Consider the following 23,284-nt stretch of genomic DNA (forward strand, 5'->3'; position numbering starts at 1 on the left):
TGACCTGCTTCGCAGGTCAGTCACTGCTCTCCTTATGCATTGCTTATGGCAGGCCCCAGTAATGCAATTACCTTGTTGAATGAAGTCTCACCGTGGTTGACGCTCAGAGTCGATAGTGCCCAGCGAAAATTTCACACCATCACTTTTCTTAACATTACGCAGCTCTACTCGTTTATTTATTTACTGATGTCAATTGTAAAGTGGCTCCGTTTGAGCATGGATCACATCTTGAGTCAACCTTTTTTTATGAAACTTGGTGTGAAATATAAGGGCATCGATGTTTGTGATGTTTTTTAAGTGTTTTTTTTTTGTTTTTGTTTTTTTTCTTTCAAAAAACAATTAGCAGTCAAATAGAATACAATTTCTGTTGTTAGTATGAAATTTTAAACTATAGCCATCAATCGCAGAGTCTACCGTTAATAGCAGTCGACTAATAAAAGCGTAAAGTTTATTTTCATGTTTGTTGAATATTTGTTTATCCAATTAATGCAGCTGCCGTCATCATGCTACAATCATAATTGGACTGTCATCATTAACAGTTCCTCATGTGGGCCTGTTTGGAAAAATAATTGGTCGTCGTTGATTTGGAGTAAAAAAAAAAATATATATATATAAAATTTCTGTGCTACTGTCACTAGCATGAGTGGAGTTTGTCTATCACTAGTGGGATATTTACTCTAAATGTGTGCTTTGGTCAGATGACACTAAGACTGAGATTCTCTGCATTAATGACTCCAGGTGGATGTTTTGTGAAAAAAAAAAAAAAAAGGAATAAATGTGAAAGACTATCTCAAACTCACAAGTATGGTAGAGAATTTGCTGTGGGCATTTTCTTCTTCCTCTCTTGAACTTTGGCAGCATCCATGTCATTGAGCTATTTGAATTACTTTTCTGCTTAATTAAAAAAAAAAAAAAATCTGGTTTGATTTGTTAGAAAATTGAATAATTGTCCTCCTTGGGCATTTCTGAAGGATAGTGATGGAAAGCAGACACAAACATACAAAAACCCTATTAAAAACCTACGAGGTGAACCAAAGAGAAGAGAGCTTAAGCAAGAACCCAGAACTCTGGACAGAATGTGCAAAAACGACTGGTCAAAAATCCTTCTGTAAGCGCCAAGACATGTGAAATGCCAGAAAGGGGTTGTAAAAAATATCGATCCATTAGCTTGTTACCTGTAATTTCTCAATCATGGATTTTTTTTGTCCTTTGTACTCAATATATGTAAAAGGTAGCCTTTTTCCAAATTTTGACTCATTGCGGATTATTCTACTAGAATAAAATATTCATTTGTAGTGTGCCTAATTTTATGTTAAACAAAACATTTAAAAAGTGAAAACGCTCTGCACTATTTACCGTGGCATCAGAGGGGACCACTCAAACAAACCTGCAGTGTTCCTTCACACTTCACCCTCCTTTACCTCTGCTTTTATCCCTAAAAATTCCCAACCTCCCAGATTGATTCAGTGTCTGCTGGGATGTGATCCATCTCTATCATGTTCCATATTAACATATCTCTGTCAGTAGCCCTCCCCCCACCCCTCTCATTCTACCCTCTGCTGCACTTTCTCTTATGTTATTGAAGCCAGAAAGATCAGAGGGGCAGCCATATCCCCACACTCCATCAAGGGTGTGTGTGTGTGTGTGTGTGTGTGTGCGTGCGTGCGTGTGTGAGTGTGTGTGTGTTTGTTTCGCCGGCTGGCAGGAAGTTGAAGCCTTTGATGGTCACGCTCCTCAGATGTGTCGTTTCTGTAGACGGCGGCTCCGGTGACGTGCCGCGTCTCTGCTTGTTTGGCTTTTGCCGCTGAGGAAAAACACACACAAACACACACATGAAGTGAATGCACATCATTATTCCCTGCAGGTGAAATTTTTTTTTTTTTTTTTTACAAAGATGGACACTTCCAGCCACACAGTGCCACAGTGGATCCACCTTTCCACTTTTCTGTCACTGATAATTGCTTCTGACGCCGGACTTTCTGTATATTTGTTGCGCTTGTCATGCAGTCGATGAAGTGTGTGTGTGTGTGTGTGTGTGTGCGTGCGTGCGTGCGTGCGTGCGTGTGCGTGTGTGTGTTTTCTCTGGTATGCCCTGAACTTGCTGCAGAGTGGCAGGGAGTCTCCACTTGCTTTGTTTTTACCCAACCAGCCGCTTCTCCTGCCGGTCATTCGGCCAAACGATCTGTCACTCCAGCCCTGCTCCTACCTTCCTCTCTCCTGGGATCAAACTGTGAACTTAGCACACTTCCCTCTGATAACTTCCTTAAAAAATCAGCAACAGCTGCAAGCGGAAAGTATTGTTCTAACTAGATATCAGCACTCAAATCTCCCACTGTGACACTAAACATTTCGGAATGGGCGCAGGTTTCTGTTTGGGGATGAAGCAGAGAGGGGAACAAAAAAAGTCAGGAGTTATATTAATAAATTTTATATTTTACTTTAATTTTACTTTACCAATCAATCAGGTTCAATTTTATAGCACATTTCAGCAAAAGTACATTCATAAAAGATAGTATACAGTCAACAATTGATTGAAATGGTAGCAAACATTGCATTTTGATGAGTGCCATACTTTACTCCAAATCCCATTCACTAAAGATACATTCATATGTCCATCCCTCTATCCATCTATCCATCCATTCTTCCTGATTTCATAAAGTCAAACTCCTGTGAAAATATCTGCTAAATAGTGTGGGGTTTTTTCATTTTATAGTTTAAAACCATCTGCAAAGATTGGCAAACTCTGGAAATCTGAATAAGTGAAACACTGAAATTCTGACGAGGGTAATGCAGAAAAGAAGAAGGTTGGATATTGTAGAATGTGAGAAGATGATAGGAGGGACCAAATAATTGGGAAGGAGAGGAGAAGAGAGTCAGGAATAGTGTGCGCAGCTAAGTGCGGCGCAAAAAAAAAATAAAATAAATGGGGCAGGCGTTCTGAAAACACCGAGGAGTCCAGATCAGGAATAAAAAAGGAAAAGGGAAAAAAAAAAAAAAAAACTGGGAGCAGAAGCAGGCGGCAGAGGAGGAGGAGGAGGAGGGGGAAAAGAGGGAGGAGGGATTGTGCTTGTGCGGATCCTATGAAGTGATTGCAGCCTGTGAGCCCAGAGAGCACGGCTCCGCATGTTCAAGCTGGCATTTCTGATTTACTGATTCTTTTTTTTTTTTTTTATTTTATTTGTATCTTCGGTGAGATTTTTTTTTTCTCTCCCTCTGAAACAAACCAAACCAAGAGGATGCATAGTGATTGTTTGCCGCGCAGCTGACAGCAAAGGACGCAGCACAGAGACTTTCCAGCTAGCGTCCTCCCCTGACCGCGTTTTTTCTTCTTCTTCTTCTTCTTCTTCTTCTTCGGGAGATTATAAAGGACAAAAGCTTTTCCTTCTTTTCTCCTGCAGCCGATCACCAGCACCATCTTCCTGGCGTTTGTGCGTGTGTGTGGACAGAGACGCAGCGGAGGGGTGAACGGTGCTTCTTTTTTTCTCCCAGCCATGAAAGGCACGGACTAAAAGATGATGCAGCCGGGGGGCTTAGTGTGAACTCGCAGTGCAGAAGCCCCTTCCCTTCACTGACGAGGCCAGAGCGAGAAGAGTGACTCTGCGTGAGGAGGGAGGCAGGGAGGGGAGGGGGGGTTAAGGCATTGCAGGAGGAGGAGGAGGAGGAGGGGATACCCTTCTTGGATTTTTTTTTTTTTCATAGAGGGTCTTCCTTTTTGATTTTTCTGTTTACAAACTTTTTTTTTTCACCTCCAACTTTTCAACCACCGACTTCTGTTTTTGTTGCGATGCTCGGGCTCTGAGCCTTTAAGAATGTGGAGGCAACATTTTCCAGGCAAGCAGCATGTTTCCTGTTTTCTTTTCTGGATGTCTAATAAAGTCTGGCATGTCGGGGGAGATGGGAGGGGAAGTGGGTGGTGGGGTGTGTGAGTGTCATGAATAAGAGGGGGTCTGACGTGTGTGTGCGGGTCGCTGTGGTCAGTAACGTGGCCGTCTGCACCTGGCTTGTTTTGGTTTTCGACCTGCGACACTTCGGGGTCTCAATGGAAGAATTAAAAACAAAAAAAACAAAAAAAAGACGGGGGTAGGGGGTGCGGGTCTCCAGCCCGGTTGTGCCATGTGGGTACCGGCTCGTCAGTGCCCCACAGAGGGCACCGCTTTAAACATGCGTGTGCTCAATTTCTTGGCAGGGGGACGTACTGGTGTGGCGAGCCGCCAGCTGGGGACAGGGGTGGGGCACTGGCAGCGCCAGGACAAGTGGCCTTTGTGCGCTACTTTTGGGAAAGTGAAAGAAGTGAAGGGCACAGAGGGGGCTGTCAACAAAGGGTGCTTACACCCTCCCTTCTTCACCCCCTCCTTCTTTTCAGCCACTGTGTAAATTCACCACACACTCTGGCGGAGTGCCATTGGAAATGGAAGGAAGCTCCATAGAGGAAAACAAAGTGCTGTTTGACTTAATGGCACATCTGTGCATTATACCACAGTCAAGCTGCTGGCTCATTGCCAAGGTTCTAAACTGGTTTCCATCCATTAATTACTGACTCCATACAAGTGCATTCCCACTGTATCGGTGTGTTCCTGTAGGCATCGCTTTGCATTTGCAGCTTGTCTTTAATGCATGTTGCAAACTGTGGAACACTGGTGTGTTTAAAGCTGTCTGCTTGGCTTTTCTGTAAAGTCAGTCAAGCTCATTTCAGATATAGCTTGCCACCTATGCAGTAACTTGTACTGTAATGTCATTAGGTTTTGTTTTTGTTTTTTCACTTCTCCAAAGGTTTAATTTAGTCAAAATGAAATCTGCTGCCCTCCCAAAAAACAAGCTTCCGTCGCACATGCTTCTGGTGACATCACATAAGGCAGAAGTCTAAAAATGAGCAATCTGACATTAATCTCATTTAGTCTGCTTAAAATAATTGCTCTATGTTAGAAACTAAAACTGAAGCCTAATATAGCACATGAAAACTTAACATCTTTATCTTTGTCAATAAAGGTATTTCAATATGTGAAAAAGGATTTCTTTCAACTCCTGTGAATTGTTTTGTAACATAATGATATTTTTGTTAAAAATATTAATATGCATTAGTACTTAAAAAAAGTAGAAATGATCTAGTGCTTCTGAATTAGAAATTAACAAGCTTTAACCCATTTCACACAAGAAGCTGTGTTCAGAGGCTGTCCTTCTGCTCATTCTTAGTTGGAAAATCCTTTTAAAGATGCATTTCAAAATCCTTACCATCTAATCTGAGCAGTGAATGTGTTACAACGTATGCAAGTATTTACAAATTCAAGAGCTAGACATGATGCAGTGACCGAATAAGAAAGGTGAATACATTTCTGAATGAACATAATAAACAGGAAATGATTTTTTTTTTTTTTTAAGTGATAGAGGTGAAGAAAATAAAATGCCAGTGGTGACTTCGGTTCTCATTTTGCTCTAAAGTGACTCAAAGTCATGTAATGCAGATTTTGTTTTGATGAACATAAATTCAAGGAAACTGTGAACAGCTTGGAATAAACCATTAAAAAGCCCACGGTGGGTAAATATTCCCAGTTGTTAAATCAAACGCTCCCTTTCACTGGAGAACATGCCCACCTCTGAACTGCCAACTGTGTGGTTTTTTTTTTTTTTTTTACTGTTTAACACCGCACGGTGGCCGTGTTAAACAAAAGTAGGCAAACTTGGAAGCTGGCATCGACTACTTTTACTGTCGAGAAACATTACAGAGAACCTGTATACATGTGTGCAGCGTTACCGTGACAACCAGTGATTTGTAGACATCTCTTCAGAGGGGACATCTCTTGTCATTTGCTCTGACGGTTGTGGTGGGGTTCTGTTTGTTTACATGCTTCTGTTTAAGTTCGTCATTCAGAAGTGTTCATTGCATCAGAGTCTATTTTGAAACCTGTTAAAACCTGCATGCTTGCTTGCTATAGAGTTCACTAAAGCCAGCTGATCGGCCTGATATGTGCGCCTCTTGTGATGTCATTGACCCGAATACACACAAAGCAGAATGACCCGTTTCCTTTCTTTGACACCCTCCCTACAAAAAGTTGCACTTTCTAAAATGCATCAGTGATAATCCGTCATTGTTGCCCAGCTGGGATTTTGTTGTCTACGTACAGTTGTTAGTACGTAGAACCAAAGAGCGCCAGTGGGAAAGAATGCACCACAAAAATGAGTCTCATATTTGTTTCCTCAAAGTTTTGGTTGTTGTATTTATGAGATGTGTGTTTGTCAGGTCTAGAGGTGAACATTGTTATTATTGTTATTTTACTTGTGGACCTCAAATTTTAGCCAAGCTTGTTTAACTTTTGAGCAAACTGCTTGGAAAATGTACTTGTATCACTTACAGTTTGCCTGTTATTTTTGCCTGTGACCCAGAATTGTAGGGCACAAAACAAGACGGCTGTAATTCAGTTGTCTGTGTCACAATTTAATGAGAATAAAAAGTTATTTCAGCTGAGTTTGGCTCTGGGCTGTAATTTATTCTAGATTTTATGCCGTTGCAGCTTTAATCAAGACTTAAACACGTTTGCTTAGGGGAAGTTTTACAAGCGAGGAGAGTGGCAGTTTTTTGATCTGGCCAGTAACCCAGGGTGGTATTAAAATGGGATGACGAACAAGCACCATAAAGAACATAATTTGCTATGTCGTGCCGAGAACACATTTGCTATTGCTTTCATTTCGGTCAATAGGGACGTGACGGTTCCTTAGAAGTGGTATGTTTGCTGTTGATTAGGCCACGTTTATGTTGGGCGAGTTGAAGTCATTCTGTGGTGTCTTCTTTAGCAATGATCTAAAGGGAAATATGAAAAATAGACCTTCCCAAATTGGAGCTGTTTCTGTAGATCTTTGTGTCGTGGTAGCAGCCATGAAGAGGGGAAATAAAAGTGGCTCCGTTGAGCAGCAGAAGTAAGAGCTGGCCCAGGGCAGCGTCCATGCAAGGCGATGTTCACATCCCAGCCTCTTGTTGTTTGACTCACTGCCTGATGGCGACCGTGTTTCGGGGGGTTAAACTGCCGGCCACTAGCAAACTGCCGCTAGTACCGACACTAGCAAACAGCAGCGTGGGGTTGCTTGGTAACAGCAGATGATAATGATGATGATAATGAGAGCGTGGTGGAGTGGAGTGGAGTGGAGTGGAGTGGCTTGTCTGGTCCCCCATTTCTACCTTCCTCTTGCCCTGCTCTTCTCTTCTGTCCCGTCTTTTTCCCCATTTTCTTTTCTTCACTTATGACCACATCATATTTCCCATTAGCCACCCCTCACGTCTTTGCTGGTCCCTTTCCCCCCTCGATCCCCCCCATCCGAGGCAACCTAACACCAGCAGCAGAGGCCAGCGGTAGGAAGAGACTCCCCGTTCCCTACCACCACCTAATGGAAACTCTGGTCTCATCTCCCAGCGCTGCTCCGCTGTATCCTGCTGCCAGACTCTCTTACTAAGTGTTGCTGGCTGAAAATCCGAGGCCTCCAGCCTCCATTCCTCTACTGGGGTGATTAGAATCAAAACCCTTAAGATGTGAGGTTCTGTAGATGTTAAAAATCCTTGTATTCTAACTAAAAAGATGTTTTGCTTTCTTCGTTTTTTTTTTTTGTTTTCTTTTTTTTGGAACAACCCTAGTTTTCCGAAATAAATATGATTCTGACCTAATTCTTGTCTTTGTTAGGTTCTTTAATTAATTAGGAAAGGGGTTTTCATTTTAAGACCACCTGGGACCGGATGCGTTGTTGCCGGGATTTGAAAAAAATTAAAAACATTCGATATCATTTTTTTAATATGGCCTGCTTTTACCATGTTAAGGCTAGTAATCAGCCTACTACAAGTTTTATGGTATATGAAAGCGTTAAATAGTTGCAGTTTCATTGTGGTGCGCATAAAGTTTAAAGTTCTTTTATTAGAAAGGCGCCATTCAGAGTTTTAAGGCTGATTTCTGATGTCTCACAATAAAGATTTTGATAAGTTCAGATTTTCTCTTCCCAACTAATTAAAGATTTAAAAATACTTCACATACTATTGTTGTCTATCCTTCCCAACCAGTCAATTATTATTAATAACAAGCAAAATCTCTGTAAAACGAAGACAAAATTATTTCCACGCTGACTTTCTAAACTCTCGTAGCGATTGCTGCAGTTAGCATTGTCAGGATTTCCTCAGGTCTTGCTGTCTCGTTTCTTACGTTTGCAACAAAACATGCACAGCGAATCGCTGGCAGCGACAGTTTGTAAAACCAAAGAGCGCCATTCATCACTATCTCTGTTTTTAAAAACCACAGTTGGGAAGTCTCATAGGTCGTGTCTGTGAAGCAGCTGGCTGCAGGAGTGAGTCAGTAGATGTCAGCTTTCTGTTTTTCGCACTCCAGAAAGAACATAACTCCAAACAGTGAATATTCTGCTCAGTAAGAACTTAAAAGCTGCTTCTGAATCTAGTAATTTGTTGGATGTTTTTGCTTAAGACACTGTGTAAACTGAAACGGCAAAATAAGTAACAGACGACGTTACGGTGGCTATAAAGATTGTGTTGTGGCGCAAATGAATTTGAGTAAACAGCGCGATCGTTTTACTTCAACCCGAGAATCTCATAACGTAAAATATGTTTTATTTTTATGTCTTTATTTTTGTAATTAAACAAGCAGACATCTCTTCAATCCCTGGTTTTTGTTGATTTGCTTTTGACTTGTTGTAGTGCTTAGAGGTAATTAATTTTGAAGAGGGGAAAATCATTTTCAGGACTAATCACCAGTGAGAAAAATCATTAACCGCAGCTCTGGATCTGACAGACTATATCATTACACAGACCCAGCAGGGGTTGTGTATTTGTGTCGAAGTGTGCTGCACGTTTCTTTTGGCACAGGTAAATGCACAGCGGCATCTGCCTCCCTTAGTGAAAATTAACTCATACGCAGCGGAATCATTAGAAACAAAAAATAAATAAATAAATAAAATCCACACACGCGTTTAGCAGCCTGGCAACAGTTTAGCAACAAGCAGAGGAAGCGAGAAGACAGAGGAATGAAAGGAAGCGAGGGGAATTAATTAACGGAGGAGGGATATTAAGAGCACTCTCTCATGCCCCCTAACACTCCACCGTGCTCCAGCCCTCAGTGATTAGCACATTTGTTGACATTTGATGCACCATGTCTAAGTGCATCTCCCTCTCTCATCTCCGCACGATTCACAGCTCGGTTTAAATCTTTGGTTGGTTGCCATGAGGGGGGCAAGCGGCAACGCCAGCGCCTGTTGGAAAAACAACAACAACAATAACAAAAAAAAACAACAAAAAAACATGGCTGACCTGCTGGAAGCTACTCTTTGGATGTTGCTCTGTAACGTCGCCACACCGCTGCTAAAGCAGAGAGCTAACCGAGAAGGAGTTAACCAGCCCAGGAGTTAAATTTCGGTCTGTATTAAATATGAGCAAATCCGGAGGTGACAGTAAATCTGATGAGATCTGGTGACTGCCTAAAGGGTAGAAAATGGAGGATTCTACCTGGATAATTGGTTCTCCCTGAGCAGCTCCTCCTATGTGAAGCTTTGGCAGAATGTGACGCGTTTCTCTAGGTCTAACCATCAAGGAGGTTAATTATCTTTAAAAATACACTACGGATAAAAGCAATGTGTAGTTATGTGCGATGGACAGTAAACGCTTCAGTTAAGATTTAATGGTTGACACATTGACATCTGCGTTAGAGCGTTACAGTTTTTATTCTTGGACGGAATTACAATTTCCTGCAGATTGCTTAGTCTTATTGCATTTTTTTTTCTTTGATCTATTAAAGAGTCTTTGTATAAGAAGTTGGTCCCTTGCAAATGTATTCATCTCATATTTTGTCACCTGACAGCTAAAATCTTAAATATATTTGGATGGTATTTTATGAGATAGGCAATAAAAAAGTTATGCATAAGCCATCAGTGTGAAGTAGACAGAAGATGATACCTGGTCTTCAAAGTGTTTTTTTTTTTTCTTTTTTGAAGCAAAGTAATCTTGTGTATATGAACCATTTCGATGTAATATTTTGAATAATTTTTTTAAAATAGTTTTTCAAGCCCCATCATGTCTTTTGCAACAAACTTTTCCAGGATTTCCCTGGACCAGCTTCCATATTACTGCTAAAGAGCTTGATGCTGCCACCACTTCATGTCGCAGTTCAATGACATGAGTCTCCCACCTGAGGATTTATGCAGCTCTTCCAGAAGTTAATGATTGACCAACGAGTCAGTTTAGGTGGACGGCCATGTCTTGGTTGGCTTGCAGATTGGCTTGTGATGTTCTATAACTGAGCTCTAGTTTAAACTTACCTACCCTGACCTACCTGCTGTGTTCTTTGGTCTCCACGATGAATCTTGCTCCCTTATGTTTTCCAAGATATTTCGGAGGCCTCTGCCAAAGAGCTGGATTTATACTGATACTAAATTACACACACGTGTTATAACACATTATGTGTTTTATTGCAAGTTCTGAATGCGTTTGGTTGCGCAGGAGTTTATCTAATGTCATCCTATGGGGCGTCGTAGAAATACACTCAACACTTTTTAGGTTTTTCTTTACAAGCATTTGTGAAAAATTAAACGGTTGTGAATATGATAAAGCCTAATCGATACGAATACTTTGGGGACTGTACGCTTCATCTGCGTCTATTGTTACATGAATCCCTCTCAAATACATAGAATGTGTGGGATATATATATATATATTTTTTTTCAGCTCTTTCACCTAAAAACCCAAACTTCACTTAATTGCTCAACTTGAACATTTATTTTCCCTCTTTGGGAATTTCTGAATATTTTGTGTAATTTTCACGTTTATCCTAATCCAGTTCAGACGATTCGCCGCTAGGTATTTTTGACCTGAGCATAATTAATCACACAGCCATCACTCTAAATCTATTTCCCCCCACTTTAATAAGAAGGTGCTTAAAATTCCCACAAGAAACAACATCTAAACGGAGGAAATTCTATCCTACATAATTACAGACTATTTCCAACGCACAAACCGCAGGCATGCTGTCAAAGCTGCACGGCGCAGAGGGAAAGGTGCTGATAAGGGTGTCATGAATGGATCACTTATCAGAAGCGCATGCGGCGGCATTGTGAGGCTGACAGACCCAGTGATTCTGGTTGAGGCTGGTTTGATATACACGCTGTCAGTTTACCACGAGGGGAGTGTTGCCTGTCACCTCCGTGCTTCCCCAGCCTGAATACATCATCTCCTCTCCATCAAAATCAGCAGAGTGAAAATCAGCCTGTCACATGGAGGACACACACACACACACACACATCCGCGCTGCGCCGCGTGCGCCTTAGCTTCTGGAACGGAGAAGGAGGAGAAAATGATGGGAAAAGAGGAGGAGGAGTGACAGTCGAGGTGAGGGAATGACGGAAAGGGGAAGGTTGGAGATCACCGAAAGACAGCTGAGGAATGATAGCCAAGGTCGGTAGGAAATTTTATGTGAGAAGAGAGATAAATGACTCGAACACGCAGCGGGCAAACAAATGCGCGGAGCCAGACTTCGGCAGAGAAAGAAGAGCTGTCAGAAGATGCTTATCGCACAAGGATCCCCAGGAATAAAGCGCGATACAGCAAGACGATGCTGTGAGATGTAGCCGAGGAAAGAGTCTGCAGCGGGGAGATTTAAAGAGTAAGAGACTGAAAGGTTAGCTAGAGACACAGAGAAACTCAGTGGATGATTCACAGAGTTCAGCCAATCTAACTTGTGCCTGAGGGTTTGATGGGGCCTGCCAACATCTTTTCTCCCCTCCTGCTTCATCCACTGCTTCTCTCACCTACACACCCACTCCTGTCTAAAACTGTTACATACAAGCACCGCTTCGATTATAGCACTTGTGGCTTATTTCTGAAAGGCAGAGCTCCGCAGTTGATGCTTTTTTTTCTTCTTCTTCCTCTTCTTCTCTCTTTTTTAAATGTTCACGTTACAAGAAATCGGTGTGATGTGAATGGGTTTGTCGAGCTGGTGGAGGAAGTTTGCTTAGCTCACTGCTCTGATTTTTACACACACACACACACACACAAAAAGTCCAGTGGCGATCAGAGCAAAGACAAGGTTGTTTTTGAGGAGATGCAAACTAAAACTTTCACCTCGCTCTCTCCGCTGTGTCTCAGTTTGCTGAAAGAGCTAAGAAATGTCTTGCACAAACCCTTCAGTAATCAGTGATTTCTGCTGAAAATACTGGGGGAAAATCCCCCCAAACAAACTCAGAGAGGGCTGCTGGAAAGTGTTGCAAAGAGTTTCAGCTGCCAAAACAGTGTTTGGTGGCTTCAGCTCATTTTTATTTACATAGTGGCGACTTCACTGCAAATGTCAAGTCGCACGGTCTGAAAAAATACGCGAGTGTTTGGGAAAGCATGGAACATGTGAATAGTTTGCCGTCCATCCATCTGCATTGGTTAGTAAATTATCCGTCCATTAATATAAAAATACGGAGTATAATACAGATATGTTTTTATTGTCCCTTAGTCGGAAAATAAAGCACCAAAACAACAATTGAGAGACTCTACTGTAAAGGAAACCTACAAAAGGGTAATCAATGTTATTTTACTTTAATCACAAAATATTGTTTTCTTATCATATTGCCCCATGCTGGTCGTTATATAATATAAACATGTTGTGTTTGACCTCGCTAATCAGTGAATATTTTTAGACTTAAAGGCTTAGTTAATTTGTCTGATCCAGGTTCGTAATTGCAGATGTAATGGATTCTGTATTTGCAGTCCGCTTTCTGCCAACTGCCTCTATTAATGTTAAATGAGCTGTCACAAATCAGAGGCAACAGACAGTCGCTATGCCATCACCTGTCCGCGGCCGAGCGGGGGGGGGCATCACTGGCAGGGGTCAGGCTGTCTGTTTATCAGGGCGCACAGCGTCTCGGCACCACAAACGCGGTGGAGGATAACGGAGGTTTTTGCCTCCGACCTCCACTCCTTGTCTTGCACGCAAGCGGTGTTAAAAATAAAGCGGTGCTAAAGCGGACAGCAAAAGCCCGTCAAGCGATCACCATGACAACAGACAGGCGACGGGGAGGCGAACCCTCTCGCGCTATGATATCCACTCGGCCTGCCCTAAGAGGCTGCACTGCTGGACTGCTCCCTTTTCTGCGCGCCTCTCCTGTCGTTTATGTCCTCAGTTTTTCCCCTTTCATCTCCCTCACCTCTAATATGACCCCTGGGAGCTTTTAAGGCTAACAGGCAGTGCTCGGTCTGTTTTAAGCACACTGCTTTTCCCTTACCACTTACATCTGTTTATTTTTGTGCTTGCAACAGCTACACAACCCTATTAATCTTAAACCTCCTAATCTCACTGTTATCTACCCTAATCAGGCTGACGTAATCCCAATGCACGCTGACCAAGTGAGTCTTCTAAGTGATTCACCTGTGTCTCAAGTTGTACAGTTAATACATATATTGCTCAAATTTTTTTTTTTTCTTTAAATGATTAACTAAAGGTCAGTGGTCAGTGTAACATTTATTATTACATTTTGAACTGAACCCATTAAATTCCAGTTTCAGTGATGAAAGCCTTTTTTTTTCCCCCACTCCCATAATTTTGCACTCAAATGTGTACACATGCTGAACAAAATGCCAGATTTGGTGGCATAAAAACTAGATGATATAAAAAAAAAATCTGTGTACTTTTTCCACATTTATTTAAATATGTCATCTGGAAAAATAAATTTTTTGAAAAAATAAAAAATAAACATGAAATAATCTGTGTGCACACCCTTAAACTCATACTTTCATAAAGCTCCTTTTTACTTCAACTATCAAATTGCGAGGACATCTTATCTTATCTGTCTCTACAGCTCTTACGTAGATATTCTGTTATCTCTAGATCTGGACTTGGTAAGGTCATTTCAAAAATATGAATGTTTTTCAAGTGACCATTGCATTTATTTTATTGAATACATGCTTAAACTTATTGCAGTATGGAGCGCAAGCTTATTTTCGCCTTCATCTTTCCAACAGACACCCGAAAGGCTTGTGGGCTAAAACTAACAGATATTTGAAGGTGTTAATAATTTAATGACAATAAGCCCTGTTACATTTGAACTAAAGTAACCCCAGATTTTGACGTCGCCACCACCACCATTTGAGTGATGCTCAAGTGTTGTTTTGGGCCAGATATATTTTTTGGACAAAGCATCAGTTTCAGTCCAGCTTTTTCAGTCTGCAACTCATTCTCAAAGTTTCTATTGACCTCATGGCAGCCTCGGGGACCAGTCTGTGTCTTTTTTTTTTTTTAGCAATTTTGGAAAAACACCTGCTTTTCCAAAAGCAGGTGTTTTTAGTGATTTAGTTTGAAAGGCATATGAAAGACTGACTAATAAACACGTCCAATTCAGCCAAAATGCGCAGCTTCGCATGTTTATGCAATTTGCATCAGCATAGGCAAATTTATTCTAAAATTAAAACAACACAAAGTGGCGGGACCCAAGAGGGGCAAAAAAACAAAAACAAATGACGAGCAGAGATACCATGAAAGAGATTAGACTTTTAGGTCTTTATTTGATTCATTTAAGCGTGTTACGTCATCTTAGATTGACCCATTGCTGCTAGCCATGAGCGATAAACATGATCTCTGTGGCGTAAAAAGCTGTTAATCCGTAAGGAACGCGGTCTTTCCATCTCGGGTCCATCTGTACATGAAGCAGCATGAATATTTATTCTCCTCACTTGTTAACATTGCATGAAGCAGGGCTGATAATTGTCTGTCTTCTCGGCGCGACACGCCGTTTTCTGCGGGGATGTGTGAGAAGGTCGAGCCACCGGGGGAACGCGGCTCCACTCCGCTCTCCTCAGTCTAAGTGAGAAAATGGGGAAGCGACCCGCTCGGCGACAGAACCATAAACGCGACACATGCTTTGTCAGCCGCGCCGCCGTGCAGATGTGAATCGGCTACGGGGTTTGTTCCAGGCTTGTAACGTTTTCTCGAGCATTCTCCATTTCGGTGATACATTGCTCTTTTGAGGCACGCCGCGAATGAAACTCTTCTGTGAAGGTGCCGGTTGCAGGGTTTTTTTTATCCCCCCCCACACACACATTCCCCAATGGAGGCAAATCTAGAATCCTTGCCTTTAAAAGCGAAGAAATGCTTGTCCATTCAGCTTGTAGTTGTCAAAGCGCCACCGTAGGGAATATATTTTCTTTTTTTTTTTTTTTTTTTTTTGCTGTGTGAATATACTTTTAGCTGCTTGCGCTCATGTTTAGGTGCACAGTTCCAGAGTGTAATGCAGGTGTTTCAGAGCTGTGATTCCGAGAGTGTTCCTGTAAATCTAATCCAGTCTAGAGTAGGTGCATTGATTTATTGAGCAGGCCTTGTTAGTACGGAGCAGCCGTGCTTCCCGCTACATTCTCATCACCTCCTGTACTCACGCCCAGCCTTTTATTTTTCAGGAACAGAATGATGCAACGAAACCAGCTACGTTTTAATTCGACGCGCGTTTGATTTGATGGTTCTTTGACGTTAGAAATGATAGTGTTTGTTGCCAAGTTTTCCATTTTCAGTTTTAGTAAACTCTGATGCTTTCGCCCAGAACTTAAGAAGTCATGCAAGCGAGTTTAGAAGCAGTTTGCATGAGTTTGCACTGTAGAGATTTTAGTGCAAACTCAGCGTGTTCCACTGGAGACGGGTCGAAATCTGAAAACAATAAACAGCTTTGCTCTACTCTTTTTAACATTCTTGCTGTCTGATGAAAGTATTGCCTCAATACGTAGTACATATGTGACCCAAACTTCCTCAAGAAGTACAATCTGCTCTTCCTGTAGAGACGGCTTTTCTGTCGTCAAATTGTTGCCTTTAATGTTCACTCAGAGATTCAGTAAGAGAAACAGGTAAGCATTGTCTCTGTGTGATCAGCTATTGGTAGCATTGTCAGTATTAGATGTGTTTAAGCATGTTCAATTTCTTGATCAGTTGCTGTTTCTGTTGTCTTTTTCATTATGTGATGCAGCATTAGTTAGCATTTTATAGCTGTGGCTGATGAACTCGTATTATGTTTTTAAAAAAACTGTTTCCCTTTATACAGGGTAGAAAACATTCCTCTTACCTAAACGGATTGATATTGATTATTTTGGTATTTTTATCAACAAGTTCTACTCCCCAAATTGGCTTTTATTTAGGCAATTCAGTTCTTGTTCTTGTCAGCCTTTCATTTGGTTCTGTACAAAATGTCTCATCCTTGTGTTTATGGACTTTTTATGCCTGGGCAATTCATGGGTCATTGCATTTTGCCAGGCAGAATCGCCGCCACTCCAAGTTGATATATGTAAGAAGTCTTAGCTTTTTAAATTAACCTTTTATTCCCAATTTTTTCCCCCCAAAAATTGGGAATATTCCAAGTTTTAATTTGAGTATTTTACTTATTCAAGGGAGGGAAAGGAATCCCAACCCCTTTTTTGGCAACAGGCCACATCTCTTTAGGTTGTTCTTCTTCTGGTCTCTCTCTTATGCTCTCTTCTCTCCAGCTCTGCCTCACACGTTTTCTAAAGGCTGCGCTTCTTTTGGGTCAGTGTCCCGCAGAATGACCCAATGATTACCCAATGATTCAGTTCTCTGGGAGAGCTCAGCGAAATGAAAACGAAAAGAAGGGTTCATGGTACCAGGCACTGTCGAAAGGTGCCACCCACATTTGAGCCACAGTTGCAGCGATTCTGCAACAGCGGCTGTACATGTGCAGTAGACCCGTCGTTGCCTTCCAGCTTTCCTCCAGCGCTTAATTTTTCTACATGTCTGAAAAATCTGATCAAACGGAATGCTAGTGTCAAAGTGTCAAATAAGGCAATGCCAGACCAACAAAAAGGCAGATTCTCAAAAGAAAAAAAGGGTCAGAAATGTCTTTTGAGAAATCTTCAAAATCCTAAAGAACTATTTATTCAGGAGCATCTTAATTATTCATTACTTCTTGAAAGCAAAGAAAAAAACATTAGTTGAGACTTTCCCACAGTTCTTTAAACACAACCCTGTACACTAATTGCCCATCTTCTCACGTGTCTCTTTTAGGTATTCGGCCCCAAATCATGAACGGGCCTATGCATCCGCGCCCGCTGGTGGCACTGCTGGATGGACGCGACTGCACCGTGGAGATGCCCATCCTGAAAGACTTAGCAACCGTCGCCTTCTGCGATGCCCAGTCGACACAGGAGATCCACGAGAAGGTAGGACACACACTCTTCGTCACACACAGCGGCGTGCACCGTAGCAACCGAAAGCTGATGGGGGAGATTGCTCGTGTCCACCTCGATCACCGAGCTGATGTGTGAATCGTGTTATATTGGCCTCATGTACACTCGGCAGTTAAAAAATAGTGGCTTCATTATGATTTAATGTCACTTTGGGGCATTGGGCGTGATGCCTATATCAGTGCCATTGTTCTAATAGAGAGTCTTGTACGGCGGGGATGCAGTGTAATTACATTGGCTTGTCGAGGTTCTTTATTGTCTTTTATGCAGCGCTCCGGCTGCAAAACAATATACGTCTGCAGAGATGGGTATCACCCAGGAGCGATCTCTCCATCTGAAGATGGAGAGCGAGCCGCTACATCTTTTCGTCTCGCTGTCTTTATGAAAATAGGACATATTAAAAAAGAAGCATTTGCATAAAGATCAATTCAATCAAAGACCCCGGGCAGAGAAGAGGCGAGGGAGGGAGGGGAGCGGGGGGTGCCTTTTTGTTTGTTTTTAACACTACCTTATCAGGAAAAACATGATTGTAATGTTCACCTCAGCAGCATATTCAGCAGTTCGCAGTAATAACCCGCAGTCTGGATACCCAGAGGGGCGTGATAGATTGAAAATGTCCAATATCTCTCCTGCGCTGCATGTATGCAGAGATGTAGTGTTGATAACTGTGGAATTTCTGCATAATGTAGACGAGCGCGTCCGCGCGCCTACGTTGGAGTTGCGAGTTGTGAGTTGTGTAAAACTAAAAGACCAACGGGTCTCCTGCCGGATCCATAACTTTTTTTTTTTTTTTTAAGGCGAGACGAGAATGATGACACTCGAGCGATGACGGAGCAAGAAAAACGTTACAAACCCACTTCAGTGAAATTCAGCACCTGTGCTCGTCCGCCAAGGTCAATGATCCTTTGTGTTTGTTTCGGTCGTTACAGCCTCATATACCGCTTGTAAAGCTTGGATCGCAGCCCACATGGCATTCTGTCAAGAATGGCTTATCACACAGTTCAGCTTGACTCAGCCACTGAAAGTGTTAAGCTTAGCGATGTAGTGGAACCCAGTAAATATAATATAATATAATATAATATAATATAATATAATATAATATAATATAATATAATATGTCAGTAATCAAGGTCTGCAGCTGGTAGTTTCTCTTGAAAGTATTTCTCCGATGGTTTTTCATACAGCAATTAGGCTAGGATGTTCAGAAACAACAAGATTCAGGCCTGCCATGAGCTGGAAACTGACGGAACCAAGTAGGTACGTCTGCAGGCGAAGTCGGCGTTTCCAAAGGACGGCGTCTCTCAAGGGCCAAACCTGATTGAACAAACCAAATAAAGCGCAAAACGATCGGTCGAGCAAGTGACCATAGGTGTTTCTTGAGTCTTTCTTGAATTGAGGCTTTTAGACCTAAGAACACAAACAGTTATCAAGCAAAGTGGTGGCAGTGTCATCCTATGGGACTGTTTTGATCTCAGTGGAGTAGGGACATTGCACAAAGCGGGATTTGGACTACTTCCAAATTCTCTCATTTCTAACTCACATCACCTAGATGGTTGAAACTCACAGGTAGGGGGGGAGGGGGAGTCACCTCAAAAGCATAACAGCAGGATAAGGTAGGCCAACATTGAGCTTCTAGAAACGTAATGGACTATGACAAAGACTGGGCGTTTATCAGACAGCCAACTTAATCACAGAAGAGTTGAAAAATATTCATCCAAAATTATGCCAGAAGCTGGTTGATGGATTCAAACAGTGGGTGGTTGCCTAGGGAACCATTTTAAAATTATTAGTGGGAGTGTATGCATATGTTTAAGCTTATTGAGTTTTGATTAGAACAGTACAGAGCAAATTAGTTATTCCGTTGTGGAAAAGGAATGGTTTTAAACAAAACCTCAAAAGCTTGAAATTAGTACCGTTCTCCTCGTCTTTGTAACTTTCTCCAGTAAATGGGAACATTTACAAATGCAAATTTTCAGCTGGCTGTTCTTTGTGTGTATTTGTGCTGAATTTGCCCTTATTTAACGTTTCCAGTACACTCTTAACTTAAGATGAGATGTTACTCTCCCTTTTTCCTCACGTTCCTGTTTTATTGCCAACGTGGATTTTAAAAATGAGGTCAAAAGGAGGTTTTGATAGCATCCTAAACATGGGGTTATTCTGTCATTTCCCTGCTGCACTTTTGTTAAGTGATCAATGCTTAGTAGTTTTAAGCGGCAACTATTTTTAACAAAACAGCTTTTCCTGTCAGATGGGAAAAAAAAGTTTGTTCTCAATGTTCCAACCACATTGCGTCCACCCTGGACCGTGTGCCGGGTGACTTCATAACCATGAAATCCTTCCACGGTTAACCGCAGACACACACAAACACACACAAATGGTTTTCTGTTTGATAGGCGTCTAAGTGATATTTATTTTTTCTGAAGCTCCCATGCAGTGGCGAAACACTCAGAGTTCTTGCACCGTTTTGAAAAGTACAGAATTAGATTTCAGGTGTGAACAGTATGAAAAGTTTCCCTCGATTGTTATTCACTGTCTCGTCGTCTTAATGATCCTTCCTACCTTTTTTCCTTTCTTCCATCTGTTCTTTTTCCACTCTCCCTTCCCCACATCCCTCCATCTTTCCCTCCTTTCTCCCAGCTTCTGTTTATTTATTTGAAGCACACTTAAAGCCTGCCCGCTGCCAAAATAACAGCTATAAATTCATGGCGAACTTCATTGTGTTGCATTTTAAAAATGTCCATAAAAGCCTAAGAAAATCGGGTGTGGAAAAGGGTGACATTTTTAGACGGAAAATTTGTTGGAACCCTGAATAAAATAATGATCAAAAATATTCATTAAAATAAATGACCAAATTCCAACAATCTTCTCCTCAAGCTCAGAAGGAAAATGAAAAAATATTTCAGCTTTCAGTGCAGAGGGATGTTGGTGTGCATGCCTGTGTGTTGGTATGTGTGTGTGTGTGTGTGTGTGTGTGTGCGTGTGCGTGTGTGTGTGTAAGGAGTGTTTTAACCTTGAACTAGTATCTGGAAGGCCTGTCCAGGACACAGTGCTAATAAAAGCAGTATGGAAATTCAGAGCTAATCTACTAATCACAGGAAAGCTAATTCAGTTTGGCTGGAGGTGAATGTAGCGCTGTTATTTAGGCGGTGACAGGGGCCCGGGCAGATACTGAGGGGGGAGTAGTTTAGATCCTCATCAAACCGACTAGCAGGCCAGGTCACCTTGAGAGCCCTCGGGTGCTTCACTGCTACTGATCTCTGCAGGTGGCACAATTCAGATTCATCCACTGCCGATTCTTTGGATCTTCTGAGGGATACCCCAAAACTTTCTGGCGTGAACTTAAAAAGTAACTACTTTAACTATATATGCAAAGGTTTGCATTAATTTAACACAGCTTGACGGCACATCCCTATTTCCTTTCCGACTGTAGTTCTTGACCTTTGACAGGATTTATTTTTTCTGCTTTAAACAATGAACATCTGTTCGCTCCCAGGCTGATTCACTGACCAGAATTATGTAGCTGTACAACAACAACAAAAAACCTTTTTGAACAAACATTAAAAGAACAGAAGTTATTTCCACTGTCCTCTGAAAGAGATTAAATAGCTTCTTCCTTTTTATCCTCTTAAGCACCTTTTAATGGTTATATTTTTTTTTTACCATGTGCTGCAAAAGCTTGACTATCATTTCTAATGTCGTTTGGATAAAGATATTTTTCTGGTGCTGTTCCTCACTTTGCCATCTTTGTCGTTTGCAGCTCTGGTCTATTCGTGTGACTTTTTGGCTAAGGGAACCAGTGCAGGCACTACACATCAACTAAAGATACTTTAAATCTACTTTCATCGCCATTTACTGAAAGTAATTTTCTATGTAATCCACTCAGCATAAAGAAATGTGGTTATGTGACTCCAGTCATGATTATCCACCAGCAGGAGGTCACTTCTAGTTATTTTTGGTTTAATCAATAGTCGTTTCAGGTGAGTCAGCTGGTCTCTGCAAACATCGAAAGTAGGTGTAATTATGTTTATTTGTATTTTTTTGCTTTTTGTGGATGAACGGCTTTATGAACAGCTGAAATGGTTATGCAGATATTCACATACACCTTATAAAAAGAGAGAGATCATATTTTAATGACTGACAATAATCAATAGTTTATATACTGTGCAGTTCCTAAGTAAACAGAAATGCATTAAATGTATTCACAGAAAGACTGGCTAGAGCGTTCGTTCAAGAGAAGTTGATGCAACGCTGTGAAACTCTGAAACTGATATTTGATCGCGATGGGCACGGGCGTGTAGTTTTTTTAAAATATTATCTTCTTAGCGCAAAATTTGACTCTGTTGTTGTGAATGTCTAGTCAGAATCGGTCTTGACCTCACTATGGAGACGGATAAACACCCTGAGTGGAGTCCTGGTGATCACGCAGCAGTACAGATCCAGGCAAATGCACTCTGCAACATTTTATTTATTTATTTATTTTTTTCCGCTGCTTGTACATCATTCTGGCCTTTCTCAACATCCTGGACTGACAGATGCTCTACTCTCTCAAGCCCTTCCAGAGTTCTACCTTATCTTTTTGTCCATGCCTGCCTCCCTGCCCACACTCACACACACACACAGACGCAAACACACACTAAGAATGCCTCCTCCTCTTCTCTATCCAGTCTTCATGGGCTCTTACCGCACACAGCCTTCTTTCTTACCCAGTCCGGCTTTCTGCAGCCTGTGCTGTTGGTCAGTTTGGCTGGTGTCGACCCAAAGCAGCGTCCCTTGTCAGTGGGAAGCTGAATAGAGCAGAGGCCTCCTGGTGTTTCAACGGAAGACAACCAGCTACTCAACTCTGGTGGCTGTAACTACACATATCCAGTGCAGGAACATTTTGATCCTGTTGGGTAAAAAAAAAAAAATCTTTTGGCTTAATGAGTATGAATAATCACATGATCTGTGCAAAGTTGCAAAGTCCATTCAAAGGAGAAGCAGATTTTGTAAGCACACGGCAAGAGATACGAATTTAATTAAAAGGAAAAGGGAAATATTTTTGTCTCTTTTTTTTTTTTTTGTCTTGGTTTTATCTGCAGGTGCTAAATGAGGCAGTGGGAGCCATGATGTACCACACCATCACCTTGACCAGAGAGGACCTGGAGAAGTTCAAAGCCCTACGCATCATCATCCGCATCGGCAGCGGATATGACAACATCGACATCAAGGCGGCTGGAGAGCTAGGTAATGAATTGTTATTTTGGGGTTTTAAATATCCCTCTATTCACGTATACGTTTTACACGTGAATTCTTGTGCTCGTGTGAACTATCGTGTTCACATTTTGAACCGACAGTGTGTTCTTAATGCTTTTATTTTGGTGCAGCAACAACACGGAATTAGGATAGGCTTTGATCTAAAGCCGAAACAAATGCTGCAATGGTTTGTGATGACGACCTCAGTTTTTAGCATCAGAGTCCAGTAGTGGAGAACAAGTGGCTGCTTCGGTTGTCATTTTAAAAGTGAGGTTATGGCAAAGCTGATCATGATCCTGGCATTGCATTTTTTTTTACTGTCTAGTTTACAAAGTCTAGTTGAGGTTTACGCTATTAAATTAACCACCAAATGCCATTTGGCTGACAGTTTGGCACTACCTTTAGGTCTTGCAGAAAGTTTTTTTTTTTAATTAATTTGTTTGTTAGTTGTTTTTTTTTTAATAGAAAAGATTTTGTTCAGTTTGGGAGCTAATCAAGTGGTTCGTTTTTGTGTTTTCTTTTATAGACGGGGAAAAGACCCCGGCATTTGACACTTTTTCCTCCTTTTTGTTGCCTTACTGTACCGCTCTATCTTAAGGTTTGAAAATAGCTTTAAGCCGTCTGTTTGACAATCCTCGTTTGATTGAGCAACATGCAGATCAATGGAAAAACTCAATGAAAATCTTAGAAGAATGGTAAATATTTATGATTAAAATGTACCCAAACAATGAAAAAAAAAAAAAAACTATTTTGGAGTCATATCTTAAGAGCTGCATATTTCTAAATTATCAGTTCTAGTAAGTGTAAGTAGTTATATGAGGGGAATTTGGTTAAAAGTTCAGGAACAACTCGGGAATCTTTGAGA

The 23,284-nt window shown here is 41.5% G+C and overlaps 1 protein-coding gene across 6 annotated transcripts in view; it reads left to right on the forward strand.

Moving 5' to 3' along the window:
- Window positions 1–23,284, forward strand: part of LOC103150461 (C-terminal-binding protein 2) — a 115,802-nt gene that overhangs the window by 73,693 nt on the left and 18,825 nt on the right. For 5 of the 6 annotated variants that reach the window (XM_007570106.2, XM_016680731.1, XM_007570090.2 and 2 more), the window contains 2 exons: window positions 17,009–17,163; window positions 22,266–22,410. In XM_007570106.2, coding sequence (XP_007570168.1) covers window positions 17,009–17,163; window positions 22,266–22,410 — 300 coding nt within the window. Of the gene's footprint in view, window positions 1–3,713; window positions 3,832–17,008; window positions 17,164–22,265; window positions 22,411–23,284 lie in introns of those variants that run through there. The other variant, XM_007570114.2, reaches the window with a different exon arrangement.

Source organism: Poecilia formosa, unplaced genomic scaffold (assembly GCF_000485575.1).
Source record: "Poecilia formosa unplaced genomic scaffold, Poecilia_formosa-5.1.2 Scaffold7, whole genome shotgun sequence".
Taxonomy (NCBI): domain Eukaryota; kingdom Metazoa; phylum Chordata; class Actinopteri; order Cyprinodontiformes; family Poeciliidae; genus Poecilia; species Poecilia formosa.